The 16,907-nt window shown below is 30.6% G+C and overlaps 1 protein-coding gene across 1 annotated transcript in view; it reads left to right on the forward strand.

The window, feature by feature from the left end:
* LOC145284579 (SCAN domain-containing protein 3-like) overlaps nt 1–16,281 on the forward strand; it is a 74,504-nt gene extending 58,223 nt beyond the window's left edge. Inside the window, exon 2 of the mRNA XM_080133493.1 lies at nt 16,073–16,281. Within this exon, the coding sequence (XP_079989619.1) occupies nt 16,073–16,281 (209 nt within the window). The remainder of the gene's footprint in view (nt 1–16,072) is intronic.
* The last annotated feature ends 626 nt before the right edge of the window (nt 16,282–16,907 follow it).

Consider the following 16,907-nt stretch of genomic DNA (forward strand, 5'->3'; position numbering starts at 1 on the left):
AAGCAAAATATGATGAAAGTAAAAATAAAATAGATAAACCCCATAATTTATTATACCATACCTGTTCACACTTAGACACTTATCACAATATTCTGTGGATCTATATTAAAAAAAAAAAACTTTGTAAAACTTTGTGACATATTTCCATTGTATGGAGGTCAGGCGCGAACGAACACCCCATAATTTCATTATACTGTATTTCTTCAAACTGAAACATAATTATCAAAGTATACTTACGCAGATAGATATGAAACATATTTATTAAAGTTTGTACCTTTTTCCAGTCTATGGAGGCCAGGCGCGACGCAGACCCCACAATTTAATTATACCACCCTATTTAAGTTAAAACATACTTATCAAAGTATTATTATGTACATCTATATCAAAAACAATTGTAAACGTTTTTTTTTTAATTTAAACTTTTTTTATTTCCATACTTTGTGGATCAGGCGCGTACGCAGACCCCACAATTTTAATTAATCATCATTATGCCAGATCAAACATACCCATTTCTGTGTCTCGATACATCTTCTATCATTATATGTGATCAGTTTTTTTATAATAGTCAACCATATAGGAGCCTATTCGTGACCAGACACACACAGAGACATTCAGCTTTATATATATATATATATATATATATATATATATATATATATATATATATATATATATATGGTAATTAGTAAAAACCCGAAGAGAGTGCACAATACTATTACAGAACAAATATGTGTTTTATTTTATATTACCGTTTTCTCTGTTTGGTTACATATGTTTCAGATGTTGGACCATGTTTACGATCTAACAGCCTCGTCAGACCTTACAGAATATATATATATATATATATATATATATATATATATATATATATATATATATATATATATAAATTTTATGTAGTTAGGCAGCAGTTTTTCATTTAAATAGAACATAAAAATAGGAAATATATACTTTTATTATTTTAAAGTCAACATTTACTCTCCAATCGTTGGCGTTTTCATAAGATTTGTTGTGGGACCAACTCTCAGCAAATTCCACATTGATATTACTAGTAAATTCCTTATGTATGTACATATGTTCATAATATACCTACTCCAGCCGATAATAACTAATAAATACAAATGTATAAATACTTTTTCTAAAATAATAAGTCACCGAGGAAAACGTACTTTCAATGTTCTCATATACATCTATAACCATACATTTAACACCTTCAACACAAAAAAAAACAAAAAAAAACTTACACTTGCCTTTTAAAATTTAAAGGCAAATACTCTCACCGGTGGAAAAATCGCCACCCTCAGAAACGTGCTCAATCACAGAAAAATACCTCCTATTATAAAACACATTAATAATGCATTTTCAAATTACATATTGCCGATTAACTAATCAAATAAATGCTTCATAAGTAAAAAAGAAATACAACCACATACAGTAATGTCACGCTGCATTACATCTACACGTTCTCTTAACATATTCTAATCGAATCAAAGGAAGACAGACTTTAAATCATAAGACAAAATATAAATATATCATACATAATTTCATATTACTTAACTGACAATAACAATAAAATTAGACTCATTATTTACTATAATTAAGACTACACACCTTATAATACAAAACAATGGATTTCCAACCCTAAAATAACACTAATGATGATGGTTTCAGCATTATAATTTGAATGCCGTAAGGAGCAGTTACTTTACTGGAATCAAGGTTTTTGATTAGCTTGGCAACATCATGCTCATTTATTTGTTTGCCACATAGCGTGGTTTCTGATACAGGAGGAAATACAGCGGGTGTAAACGCCCTTGATCGCATAGGGTGGAATTTGCTGCAAAGTACTTGGCAATGAGTCTGGCTTTGTCGGATGCTGACGAGATTACCTCAGGTCCATTAATGACTTCCATGAGGGACCTTGTTTGATATTTTCCAAAACTGGTGGGAACTAAGTCCTGATAATTCTGAATTAAATTTGTTTTCAGAAAAAATGTGCAAGGGCATAGCCATTGCATTGATTCGTGCTTATTTATGGTAAGAGAATGTACTGTAGTGTGATGTTTGAAGTACATTTATGTATTTGAAGTAAATTTTGCTTCTTTATTTTGTTCTTCTATCAACCAGTTAAGACTCCTCTAATTATCATAGCAGACACGAGGAATTGTTTTAATGAATAAAACCGAACATATACGATTTCTTGTTTATAATTATTATAAATCAACACCAATTTATCAAGGATCTACGTTGACGCATCAGTTGTTGTTTGATCAGCAAATATAAGCAATATTGAACCTAACCATTACAAAATGTATTAACATTTAGGAAAATCAATCGCTATATTTTAGAACGCAGCAAATATCCCTGAATAAAATACAGACCTGAAGCAAGTATTTTAGTGTAATCGGAGAAAGTATCCAATTCATTGTGAAATGAAAATGAATTGATTTCATATTTTTAAAGCATTTGGTAGAAATTAAAAAAAAAAATCATTTAAATAGACAAAAAGATAATTAGTTTGAACCCTGCATAGCGTAATATGAATTACTCACTTAGGATTACATATATTTTCCCCAGGAAAGAACCGTAATTTTGTTATGTTTTTTTGCAAAGGTGTGCCACTAATAAAGTCCAGGAGACCTCTCAAGGATAAGGGTTAATGAGTGTTCAGTAAGCAATAAAAAATATCGTAGTAATCGTTAGTAGTGGAAATTTTGTAAATTGTATTACTTAAGGAGACGGCTCATCAAGAATTTGTTTGTGTTGAACTTGAAGACGACCATATGGTAGTCAGCTGGAAAGCAAGGAAACACACGAGAGTTCCACAGGCGAGCAGTTCTACGAAAGCAGCTTTGTTTATGAAATATACGTTTATGTTTAGGCACAGATAAAAAGTGGGGGAAATTATTTATAATTGTTTCAGCTAGGCCAGTGTTTTTCGTTAATGTTTGGCGAGGGGCACCATAGATTGGAACTCAGGCAAGCACTTGCTACGAAAATAACGATATAGCAGAGACAGCATCGCAACGTCTCTTTTGTGAGAAAAAAGTTGCAGGGAAACCCCTACTAGACTACGAAGCCTATTTTGAACACTTTGAAAGCTAGATAAGGTCTTTCTTTCAGCTCCTGCCCAGATGTGACAAAAGCATTTTATTCTTGGGCGTACTGGGCTCTCATAAAGTTAAAGAACCGCATCAGACGTTAGATGTCTACCGAAGCGTTTTCCAGCAACTTTAGCAAAGGATTTGATGTTCGTGTTCTATTTCAGATCAAGAGTAAGGGTCAGATCCAGAAGCTTGTCAAAACATTGAGTCTCCCCAAGAGGAAAGCCATTCATTTGAAATGATGCCAGACGGGCATCAGAGCGTTGATGATGAAATGATAGAAGCTTGGTTTTAAAGGCATTAAAATAAACCAGCCACATTTTTCCCAATTGTACTACGTGCTCAAGATTAGAGGAGAGAAAATCAAAGAGAACTTGATCCTTTACAGTCTTTGAAGTTTAACAATAGATGGAAGTGCGTTAGCATAAATGTCTACGGGTGATCTTAGGATGTGATTAAGGAAGTTATTGATGTAGCTCAAAAAAATAGTTGGCTCCAGGATGGACCCCAGAAGGAACTCCAGCATTAACAACGTGAACTTCTGATTTTTGCTCATCGACGACTACTCTTATGGATGTATCTGTGAGAAATGATTTAATAATAAGTTGAGATATGTAAAAAATCAGATAACATTAGGTTTCTATTCAAATGGAGAATGATGATACAAACATATTTGATATTATAGACAGATAAAATAATAGATATTTCCTACTAGAAAAATATAAAAGTAAATACACACATATACCCACATACTATACACACACACACACACACACACACACACACACACATATATATATATATATATATATATATATATATATGCATATATTATGTGGGCAAATAAAAATGCACATATATATATATTTATTTATATAAATATTTTTGTAGAAATATATTTTCTTATAATATATATATATATATATATATATATATATATATATATATATACATATGCATATATACTAGCTGTACCCTGCCACGCGTTGCTGTGGCTAAAACTGGCGCAATGGAAAAAGTTCCGAAATGAGGAAAAGCATGTTTCTTATAGGTTTAATTTTCCATTTTGCATGGGTACACAGTTTTTGTTGTTCTATTTTCTTAGCTGATATAGAGAATTTCTGGTTTGGTAAATATTGAATACGTAACATAAATTGTCCATGTGAAAAAACAAAGCTCGGATTGGTTTATATTTCACAACATGATAATTAGTACACCAAATTTCAGTTGCAATACATGAGTTGGCATTACTGGCAAATATAGCTGTTGGATAATTAACCACTTTATCTGCTTTCACAACAGTGTCGATGGATTTGAATTTGACTACCTCACTTGGAATTTTACATTGAATAATAGCGTTAGTTCATGGGCGTCATTGTATTGACCTGCAAGAATAGCTCATTCACTCAGGCAAGTGAAATTCTTATAATTTGAATATCTGCAAAAACATTTTAAACTAACTGTTCTTTTAATAAAATAAAATTGCAGAAATTACAGAAGTTAAAAGTCAAAGAATTTTGCCCTTATCTCTCATCAGCTGGCACTTTTTCGTACCCAATTTCCCACAAGTGATGCAAAAAATTTTATGGGGATCGAACAGTCTGCAACTGGACATTCATATTTTGCGTTAAGTGTAATGTCTTCACACGGAACAAAAAAGTAGATTATTTGAGGCTAGCACTTATTTCATCTGCTGATGTTGATTGAAGAATAACAGGTAACATTTGTCTGAAATCTGCTGCAAGCAATATTACTGCATTCCCAAATGGTCTGACATTGCCACGCAAATCTTGCAAGGATCGACCAAGAGCCTCAAGTGATTTTTGCGTACCATTGTGCATTCATCCTAAACTATAAGTTTGCATTTCTGCAATATTTTCTCCCACGTTGGATATTTTGGAGATGTCGAACATGAGATTTTTGAAAAATTGAATTTTTAAAGTAGAATAAATAATTCTTCTACTTGGCAGCAAGGTCGCAGGTATTCCTCATGCAGCAAGAGCTTAGACTATGTCATTTTGTTACCAAATGGCTGCCAAAATCAATTTAATTAGAAAGGTTTTGCCAGTTACTTCTGGTGCTGTTCAAGGTAGCAGTAATTTCCAAATAACTTCTATTCTCGCAGTCCGTTAATTAGGTGAATAAAATAGGATTTACCCATGTTTTGACAATATCTTATTCACTGTAATTTATTTAGGAGACTAAAATAGGAGGAGGGATTAGAGATGGACAGATACAGAAGAAGATATATAGATAGAAAAGAGAAAATGAGAGGAAAATAGAGAAAGAGAAGGAGATAGAGAGATAAAGGGATTGAAAGATAGAGAGGGGGAGAGTTAGAAACAGAGGGATGAGACAGAGGCAAGGAGAGAGATAGAGGGAGTTAGAGAGAGAAAGGGGCTCAAAAAGAGAGATGGAGAGGGTGATATAGAGAGAAAGATTGATTGAGAGAGGGAAAGGGAGAGATGGATAGAGAGATATTAAGAGAGGAAGAGAGAGGGGGAGAGAAACAGAAGGTCAACTACACTTCACCGTTTTTTTCCTCGTTCAGTAGAGAAGAAATCTTTCGAGACTGAGGCAATTAAATTTTTTTTTTTACTATCCAGAGTACCCCTTTTAGGGGGTGGGCTGGGTTTTCCACGCATTAGATACCGACCGGGTTATCTGTCCTTTCACCTAACAAATTAAAAAAAGAAAAAAGATTTTGTATAATTTGAATTTAACATGAAAATACTATTTTAAAAAATAGCAAGATAACATAAGTGCATAAGTGCCACTTTATGTACTCCGTGGGCGTTGAGTTCCATGGCGACTTGCATAATTATTTAGTAGTCGCTCCCTTAGCCCCCCCCCAGTCAAGGCTAATGCATGTGCACGTAACATTTTTTTTATTTACTGACGTTGGCTTAGTAACTAAACGATTTATTGATAATTTCGTAACCCTTAAACGCATGCCGGAACATTTAAATTGGTTCATTATTGTTGTAATAAAAAAAAAGTTGAATTCAACACAAAACCAAAAACACATATTAATGATTAATGATTTATTATTCTATTCATTGAATTTTACAAATTTTTAGAAAAAAAAGTTAAAAAAAAGTTAATAAAAAAATAGTTGCTTATGTGCACATGTAAAAATGTTTGTAAAAGTGAGAAATTATTTTAATCATTTAAAAACTTTTTTTATTTTTTTGTTTTATTTTTAGATTAGGTCCACCTTATAATCACCCCATCCTCATCTTAATAACAGCTTCCGGAAAGAGAAGTAGATTTATTTATCAACGAACGTTGCGAATAAGTAAATTTATTTATCAATAAAAGTCGTCATTTAAAACAGAACATTGTGGAGGTGAACCTAAATGTAAATACTTACCCAAAAAACTACCCCGTAGTTTATTACAAAAACGTTTTGTTTTTGCACTATTCAACAATTTGTTCATCCGCGCATGTAAATTCAAAAATATTTGTAAAAGTGAAAAGTTATCAGTAAATGATTTAGTCTTTTTTTAATTAATTTATTTGTTTATTTATTTACATTAGGTCCACCTCCACAAATGTTAAGAACGGCTTTCAGAATAAACACCCTCAACCTCTCCATGTTAACAACGGATTTCGGAATAAACACCATTGGGGGGATTTGTTGTCAACATACCCATCCGCAAATACTATTAAAAAAAAGTCGATAAAAGTCGTCATTTAAAAAGAAATTTAAAAGCAAATTTTTGTAAAAGTGAGAAATTATTAATAAATGTTTAGTAACATTTTTCGGTGCTAATACAGAGAGTGATCCGCGCTATTTTTTAAATCGTATTTCCACGTTTAATCAAAGTTTTATGTTGTTTTTTTTTATTCAATTGCAAGGTTAAAGTACAGAATAGGTACAAAACACCCTCCCCTCCCCATGTTAAGAATGGCTTTTTAAATAACAACGTTATTATTTCAGCACGGATCACTCTCTGCATGAGTACCCATTTTTCTTTTGATATTAATAAAAAGTAAAACTTTTTTCCAAATAATAAATAACTGTTTGTAAATGTGACAAATAATCGTTTAGTTACGGCAATGTCAGTAAATAAAAGATGTTACGTGCGGGGTGGGGTGGGGACTAAAGGAGCGACTATTATTTTTTTCTGCTGGTCGCCATGGAACTCAACGCACAAGGAGTACCAAGTTGTAATTTTTTTGTCAAATAAATAAATTTCAAGAAATTTTTACAATTAATAATAGATAGCAACTTCGTAAATTTTACGACTCGCCCCAGCATATTATAAACACCCTAACTTTCATATGTTAAAACGGATTTCGGAATGAACACCCCCCAATCTCTCCATATTAAGAACGGCTTTCGAGGTTTATGGAAGGGCGTGTTTTTTTTAAACATGGGGAGGTTAGGGTGTTTATAATACGCTGAGGCCTGTCGTAAAAATGAAATAGTTTAGAAAAAGTTAAAACAAACTATTTTATGTAAACAAAAAAAGAAAAGAAACTAAACAATTAAAACGTAATGTTTCATGAGTGAAAGCCTTAACATAAATAAAGGTATTTAAAATTAAAAATTGGTAAATACATACATTAATTTACATTTTTAAAATATGGGATTTTTTTGTGCTAATGCAGAGAGTGATCCGCGCTATTTTTTAAATCGTATTTCCGCGTTTAATTAAAGTTTTATATGTTTTTATTCAATTGTAAGGTTAAAGTACAGAATAAGTACAAAACACCCTTCCTTCCCCATGTTAAGAATGTCTTTTTGAATAATAACGTTATTATTTCAGCACGGATCACTCTCTGCATGAGTAACTCTTTTTATTTTTTTTACTTATCTTGTAATTCGAGAGTACTTGGAACGGAAGTTACCAGAAATATTATTGGGCAGTCTCGCAGAAACGACTTCGAAAAATATTTATATTTTAATTAATATTTTTATAATTCGCAATGTAAAATTATTTTAATAACATCCAAACATTCATTGACTTTACAGATAGATTATCCGAAAATTTCAATTAAATTGGTAATGTAGAAATATGGTTGTATAAACTTTGAACCAACCAAAATTACATTTATATATATATATATATATATATATATATATATATATATATATATATATATATAAATCCTTATTTAAAAATCTTAATGTAATTACAGAATAATATAGAGAATAAATGACGAGAAGTTATATTCAAATATTCATCATGTTGACAATCTTATAATTTATTCCTTTGATTCAGTTTATTGATACAATTTTTGACAGTATATGTTTCGTAGCGCAAAATCAATTACTTAATGATATAATAATTAAGTTATTGTTGTTACGCTACAAAACAGACACTGTCAAGAATTGTAAAAATCAACGGAATTAAAGGAATGAATTGTAAGATGTTCAACATCATGAATTTCGGAATATAACTTCTTGTCATTTATTCTCCATATATATATACATGCATATATATGTATATATATCTATACATCTATATATCAATCTCTCTCTCTCTGTCTGTCTGTCTGTCTGTCTGTCGCTCTGTCTCCTTCTCTCTCTCTCTCTCTCTCTCTCTCTCTCTCTCTCTATATATATATATATATATATATATATATATACGTTTTATTTTTATTACCGTATTTTTCTGTTGTTACATTATTGTTTCAGCTACTCGGCAGTTTTTTGGGCCGTTTAATAAAAAAATAAAACGCATATTTGATCTACAACAGTATTGAACACTTTCTTCAATTTTTATTAATAAAGATTTCCACTAATATATATATATATATATATATATATATATATATATATATATATATATATGCATATATTATGTGGATGAATAAAAAATGCATAGTATATAATACAATTTTCTGGAAATGGGTTTCACACAGCGTAAGTGAAAATGATAGGGTTTATAAAATCATCAAATTATGCTTAGTAATAGACATTGCTGTTTCAATTTGCGTTGTATAAATAGTGGTTCTAGTAAGAAATTTTTCTCTGCTAAATAAACTATTTAACATATAAAAATACAAAGGCTTATTAATTTGTTTTTATTATTTATTGTTTGTTGGATTTTAGAAATGGATTTAAAACTTTGATTATACTTTTCGGTTGCTTTATTCAAACTTACATTGGTTCAGAAATCTAAAATAACATTTAGCGCGCTTGTAATAAAACTCTTTTGATACGAAGTAGGAATAAATAAGAACACAAAACAAGGGATACATGAAAAGCGGAGACGGGAAGAGATTTGATAGCAAAATATTATAATTGGCTCTTAGGGAAGGCATAGGGAGGCGAGGAAGATGGAACAATAATCTTGACACTGGAGAGAAAAATAGATAGAAAGAGTGATAGAGAAAGAGAAAGAGAGAGAATGAGAGTGAAAAAGAGGGAGGGAGAGAGAGGGTCCATTGGGTTGAGGGGAAATCTACCGGCGTTAGCTTCGAAAAAAAACGTTAAATAAAAATTTAAAAAATTGCGAGAATAAAGAAATAATTGTTGACATAAAATTTTAAAACCGGAAAATAAGTTAAGAAAAGAAAGATGTCTTACAAGAGGAATGATGGGAAAGGTCCAGGAAAGTATTACGTTGAAAGTAAAAAAAAATCAAAAGGACTGAAAAAGGTTTATTACGAATTGAAAACAGATAAGGTTTGTGATAAGGAAAATAAATAAATTGGGTTATTAGAGAAATAGAAAAAGGGTATTAAATATATGTAAGCAAAATACGATTACAATAAATCTATAAAGACACACTAGGGAGAGGGAGTGCTGGCCGGAAACAATGACGAATGAGAAGACAAGGCGGACATCATAATAGGCAAAGAAGACGAATACACATAGAAATAAACAAACACATTTGTAACATAAGGAACATAATGATATTGAACTTCATAAGAATCCGTACATTAATGAGAATAAATTCAATCATTTACAAACAAGCAAAGAAACAAGAAATAGATAATATATTTTATAATTAAAAAATACAAAACAAACGTCGCTCGGACAAAAAAAAAACAGGGTTCTATGAAAGCCGGATTTTAACTACTTAAGATAAAAAATGTTTTTTTTTCTTTTACGTAAGAATCATCACAACTAATATGGTTATTTGAATGCCTCATCGTAAGAGCAAGTCTGGCACAGGGGTGAGTTTAGACTTACTGTGTCTGTTTGAATGAACCTGGAATATGTTTATGTAATTCAGCTTTGGTTTCTGTTTTTTTCTTTTTATGATACATCAACCAGTAATATTAAAAGGTTGCTGCCAATGAAATGTGCGAGAAAAAATCCTGCATGGGTGAAAAATTGTTCTACGTTCATTTCCCCATAGATTTATCAAAATTAATTTCCATTGAGTGTTATGCAATTTATAGAAAAACACGCTTGAAACGTGTCAGTTTTATAAAAATTGATTTAATCAAATCGAAATAGTCAGCGAATTCACTCTGATGTAGTGTTTATCTGAAGGCGAAACTCGAATTTTCATTCAAAAGATGGATCGTCTAATAATATTTAACTAGTAGCATCCGTGGAAATACCACGGTCATTTAAAATTTTTTAAACGCATTATAAATAAATTGAATGACAAATAAGATAAAACAAATAAGGGCGAATCAAATCTAAATAATCAGCGAATTCAACCCGATGTCGTGTTTATCTAAAAGTTAAACTCGAATTGTCATTAAAAAAATCATCATCTTTACTATTAACTAGCAGAACCCGTGAAAATTCTACGGCCGTTGAAGATTTTAAAAACACATTATAAATAAATTGAATAAAAAAATAAGATAAAACAAATGGATTAAAAAATAGCATTTCATTTATTAACCTTTCAACGCTAAAAAGAATTGATTTTTTTCAATGAAACTTTAACACACGACACATTGTTTTTTTTAAATAATTTTATATAAATTATAAACAAACCGATGTCAAATCATTTGCAGGTTTTTTGAAATTGTAAAAGAAAACTATAATAAAGAAACTTACAGTCTCCTCTCAACGTGATTTTTTTCAAAATTTTGAAATAAAATAGCCAATTTGAAACTGTAAACCGACAGACATGTTATTCTTGAAAATTTTTGAATAGGAAATAGTTTGAAATATGTTTAACTGATAAATATATAAAGGGAGATAATTCGTTTATCTTTAAATTATGTTTACGATGATAATGTTTTTTGCTACACTGGAAATACAGACGAGTAAATAAATATTGAGATAAAAATAATATAAATTAATAATGTTTACAAAAAAACACGACATGAATATATTTTTCTGACCGTTAATATTAGCTATTCGACATCTATCGATACTTATTGATTTACCTCTTTGTAGATCCCTTTTTATGATTTCCATTTAACTTGATTCATCAATTATGTATGCATGTCGACTCGTTTTTTGCCATTCAGGTTTATGTGTATATAGCGCCTTTGTGTCATTTACGTACACTTCAAATTTGGTCAACTTTTTAAAGCATCTCTATTCGTTTTTAAAATTTTGGTTTGGTTTGGCTTTTTTTTTACAGCATATACGTTTCTCTTGGTATCATTTGAGTCTATTGTAATTTTGGTTATTATAGCCTATCTACGCTTTTTTATGTAATCGCTTTGTTTTAATTTGATCAGTTTGTTTCGTGAGGATACATTGGCATGAACATTTTATTTTGCTTGCTCCCCACCACTAGAATCTGTGACGCAATGTCAGGAGGTTGAGGAATCAACCCAGTTCACATAAAGAAGAACTCCCAAGCCTAATTAAAATATGCTGAATAACCCCGTTGGCATTTCATGGTCAGGTTGGCTCAGAACGCAAGAGTGGGGATACATCTTTAACATCTATTACACTCGAAACTTACATAGAAGAGATCTAATTGAATTTTGTAGGTAGCCAATCCCATTTTCAGCACAGAAAACCAACAGTCCAATTTAAATAATACGGAGCTGATTATTATTTTTATTAATGATAATATGTCCGCACATCTCAAAACTAAAACCATTCTATGATAGATAGCATGTCTAATATATAATAATTTATGATGGGGTTTATTAAACGAATCTGTTGAGAACGTGAATTTGTCATGGTTTGCAGAGAGAAGTAATTAAAGCATATTACAAAGAGACTTTATTCTCGAAAAGGTCGTCAAATATTACTAGACTATAAAAGACTAGAAATTCTTTCCAGCTGTGATAATAGAACAAGGACCTGCTGTGGATATCTTACAAGGAGAACACCATATCAAAGTTCATTCGAGCAATTTTCATGTCAATAACATACAGGGTACAGAAAAACTATCAACACCTCTTCAGTAGTTTGACAGATTGCGAAAATATTTACATACTCTGAAAGTCAGTTTGGCGTAACGTGGTTGGAAAAGCCAAACATATGTTGACATTCTCTCTACATATTTATGGACATAATAGCATGTATTAAAACGCAGATGCAGATGTAAGATAATGTCAGTTAAAAAATATTGAACATAGTGTTAGTGCAGGTTGCCTCGTGGCAATTCTGTTAGGATTTACTCGAATTAAGTTGGTTGTTATTTGTCCAAAATGTTTGTTCTAAAAATATAGTAAGCAAGCAAAATGTCCAGATGACGTTGTTTTACTATGCATAATGTATTACTTCTATAACTGTTAGAAAAAAAAACAACATGAATCCTGCTGGTAATTGTCGGGTCAATTCAAAAGACAACATTATTTCATGTTTAGAGTGTTGAAGCGTACTGTGCTGTTTCTGACAACGTTAGGTCTTTTGAATGGTTTGTAGTAAATAATCAAATTTAACAGTGAAACGAGATACCACTACATGAAGTTATGCGTATATATATATATATATATATATATATATGTATATATATATATATATATATATATATATATATATATATATATACTCGCTAACATACATCTAACATATATATATATATATGTATATATATATATAAAGAAAAAAAACACTGATAAAGAATAATAAAGAGACAGAAACACACGTACATATATATATACACACATATATATAGTATATATATGCAGTATATATATATATATATTTATATATGCAATATATATGTATATATATTCATTATATATATGTATACATATATATATATATATATATATATATATTCGCACAGCTTTATTATACATAATTGCATAACGTTCTCAGTCTTTTTCTATCATGGGGATCTTTCTTTGTGTCTATCGCTGGATGAAAGCATTTACTCATTACATGATGTTTTTTTCTCCCTAAAAAAGAAATTCCTTCCAGAGGAACCCATGAAAGGCCATTAACAATATTTACAAGGCTTTGTGATTGTATCAAAATCTGTTTAAAGCCGGGAAATGCCATTAGATATTTGTGTAGACTTAAATTGTGAGAATGAAACCTTGTTTATATATTAAGATGAATAAAACTAACAGAGATACCTCGGTTTATTTTGGCTTTTTTGTAGTTGTTTTTTTTTCAGCATATCTTCCGTCTGTTTTTATAGAATTTTATATTGTTACAATAACCTTCTATTTATCAATATATCTATCTAACCATTTGTCTCTCCATGTTTTAATATATTTGTGTTTCCAATTTGCCTGCCCGTACGACTATACATTTGATATTATCTATATAATCCATATTTTTTATCTACCGCAGTGATAATACTTGATCTTTATTTGAGATATATTGATATTCGTGTGTAGCATTAAAAATTCCCGTTATTATCAGATAACATACTTCCTAATTACCTGTGTAGCACTACGAAAACGGTGAAAAGACAAATCAGTTCCTTCACTTTATTGTTCTTCAGTCTTTCTATTTTGAAGCGATTTATTGAAATACAATAAGAAAGAAAAATATTGAAATATAAAGAATAAAAAATTAACGAAATTAAACAGATAAAAATAACAGAATTGGTTTTACTTTGCACGTTTAATAACACAATTTCTAAAAGTTTTACTTCTTTTTATCATTTATTTATGGAATTATAAAAATAAACTTATATATATATATATATACATATTATATATATATACATATATATATATATATATGTGTGTGTGTGTTATGTTTGACATTCATCTTCGTCGCCAACTGTTATGTTTGCAGCTTGAAACAAATAACGTATAAGGCAATACAAATGAAGACTCAACAAACAAAGGTATATCAATAAGAAGTGTATTAGGAGAAGTATATTCACATAATGGTTGTCAAATAAGGGAATCCTGGCTAGAGAACATATCTGCTCTCGGGTCGGCCTTCGGTGGCTTCTGGTTGACACACTCAGACTAATCGAGTCTTGCTATCTATGTGTAACATTATCCACATATGTACATTAATATATGTATATGTATATATATATATATATATATATATATACACTAGAATAAATGAAACCTATTAGGCATTCAATTTAAATCTGGTTAGTTTGTTTATATCAGAAGGCATCCGTGGCGCCACATTAGCTAAAACCTTTTTTTTTTCAGTAATTTCTTTACTGAATCGATTTAACGAAAATTACTATTTGGGTGAAATTCTTTTTAGTTGATTGCTTAGGCCAGAGTTTACATTATTTTACTATTAGCTTTACTCTTTCGTTTACTAATTAACATAACACATGTAAATTATATGGGTATTCTTTATCTAAACGTGGGTATAGTTCCTCTTATTTGTTTCGTCTTGGATATCTTCTTTGGTAAATGCTAATCTATTTCAGTGTGCTCTGCGTCCAACTCGACTCTTAATTTCAACGATTAAACAACTCTGCCCAGGAAAGTGAACGACACAAAGCAATGATTGAAAACCTAGAAAACAACCTTCAGATAGATGATTGCAACATTTATGCATCGAGCACTAAGCTGTTCTCTTTGTACAACTACAAAAAAAACTTCCTTTCTCAACCACTGGTTGCAATGACAAATAACACACACATGCTTCAAAATCCCAGCTTAACATTCACGGACAATATTAATTGGAACAAACATTCTGAAGGCATTGCGAAGCTATTGCATAGAAAGTATGTGGTCGAAAACACGCACACACACACACACACACACACACACATATATATATATATATATATATACAGAGAGAGAGAGAGAGAGAGAGAGAGAGAGAGAGAGAGAGAGAGAGAAAGAATGACAAATTTATATTCCAAAATACATGATGTTGACAATTTTATATTTTATTCCTTTACATCAATTGATTCTTACAGTTCTTGACAGTGTCTGTTTCGTAGCGCAAAATCAATCACTTAATAATTATATCAATTATTGAATCTATTATGCTCTTAACTTATCAGAAGAAATATCAACAATCAATCCACCAAATATATATATGTATATATATATATGTATATTTAAATACATATAATCTATATTAAACGATATATAAACTATTATGCCATATGTTATATATTATAAATAATATTATAAATATTGTATTGTATATTAAACTATAAACTATTAAACCATATGTATATATATATATATATATTTAAGCTATATATATTTAAACTATATATATATATATATATATTTATATTTTGTGTACAATTTATCTTACAGCCACGAGAAATTATTCGGTTGCAGAATATGTCCTGGAGCAGATTTAATGTTTCTCGTGCCGTATGCGTCGTTGCACCGTCCTGCTAGAACACCATTGGTGGTTTGTTTTGTACCCAAGGTCGAACAAAATCTTCAAGCATCTGGCGGTACCGAGCTTCTGTCACAATTACAGTCTCTCCTTGTTCATTTTCAAAAAAAGTAAGGTCCGATTACTTCATACGCCGTAACTCCACACCACACTGTACATTTTTAGGGTGTAATTAACGTTATGTTCTTACATGGGGATTTTATGGTCCCCAAATCCTGCAATTTTGCTTATTTATGAACCCATTCTGATGAAAATAGGCTTCATCAGACATAATGAGGTTTTTAAGAAAGTTTGGATCAACATTGGCTAAATCTTGGAATTGCATGGCCTATTCCAGCCTTTTTTCCGCATCGCTTGGCTGAAGCTCTTCCACCAACTGAATTTTATATGGAGATTTGCCCTCTTCATGAAACATTCTTTGCAAAGATGATCAAGAAACCTCAATTTGACAATCTCCTGACTGGTGTTGATGGATCCTCGGCCGCACTCTCTGCTAATCTCTGTAGATTCTCATCACTTTTTGCCGTACGGTTCTACCAGATTTAGGGATGTCATATACAGACCCTTGGTCATAAAATTGAGCCACCAGAGCTTTTATTGCATTGGGAGTAGGGTAATTTCTTGTGCTTAAGTTTCGTGGAGATTCTCTTTGAGTTTCTGATAGTGACTCATTCAAGCAAAAATACGATTCTACGAAAAATATCCGCTCCTCGGTAGAGTACGATTCAATATGACGTTGGAAGGGTTACTCTAGATGATCTGAAAGAATAAAAGAAAAATATAAAAAAAATTAAGAAAGTTATGACATTTTTTAAAACGATCAGCTTCTTTTGGGACACGATATATATATATATATATATATATATATATATATATATTTATATATATATATATATATATATATATATATATATATATATATACTAGCAGATTGCCTGGCGTAAATCGGTCGTAAGTAACGCGTAAATATGATATTTTAATTCATGCATATTACGTATTTATTGTCATAGAGGATATTATTTTTCGATTATTATATTAATCCTAATATATAATGAGGAGCTAAAAATATATAATAACACCAGCAAGAATCGAACCCACAACATAAAACTCTCCGCCTCATTACATAAACTCTGAGTCACGAATATATATATATATATATATATATATATATA

Source organism: Euprymna scolopes, chromosome 9 (genome assembly GCF_053919585.1).
Source record: "Euprymna scolopes isolate OS-2025 chromosome 9, ASM5391958v1, whole genome shotgun sequence".
In the NCBI taxonomy this organism is placed as follows: Eukaryota; Metazoa; Mollusca; class Cephalopoda; order Sepiida; family Sepiolidae; genus Euprymna; species Euprymna scolopes.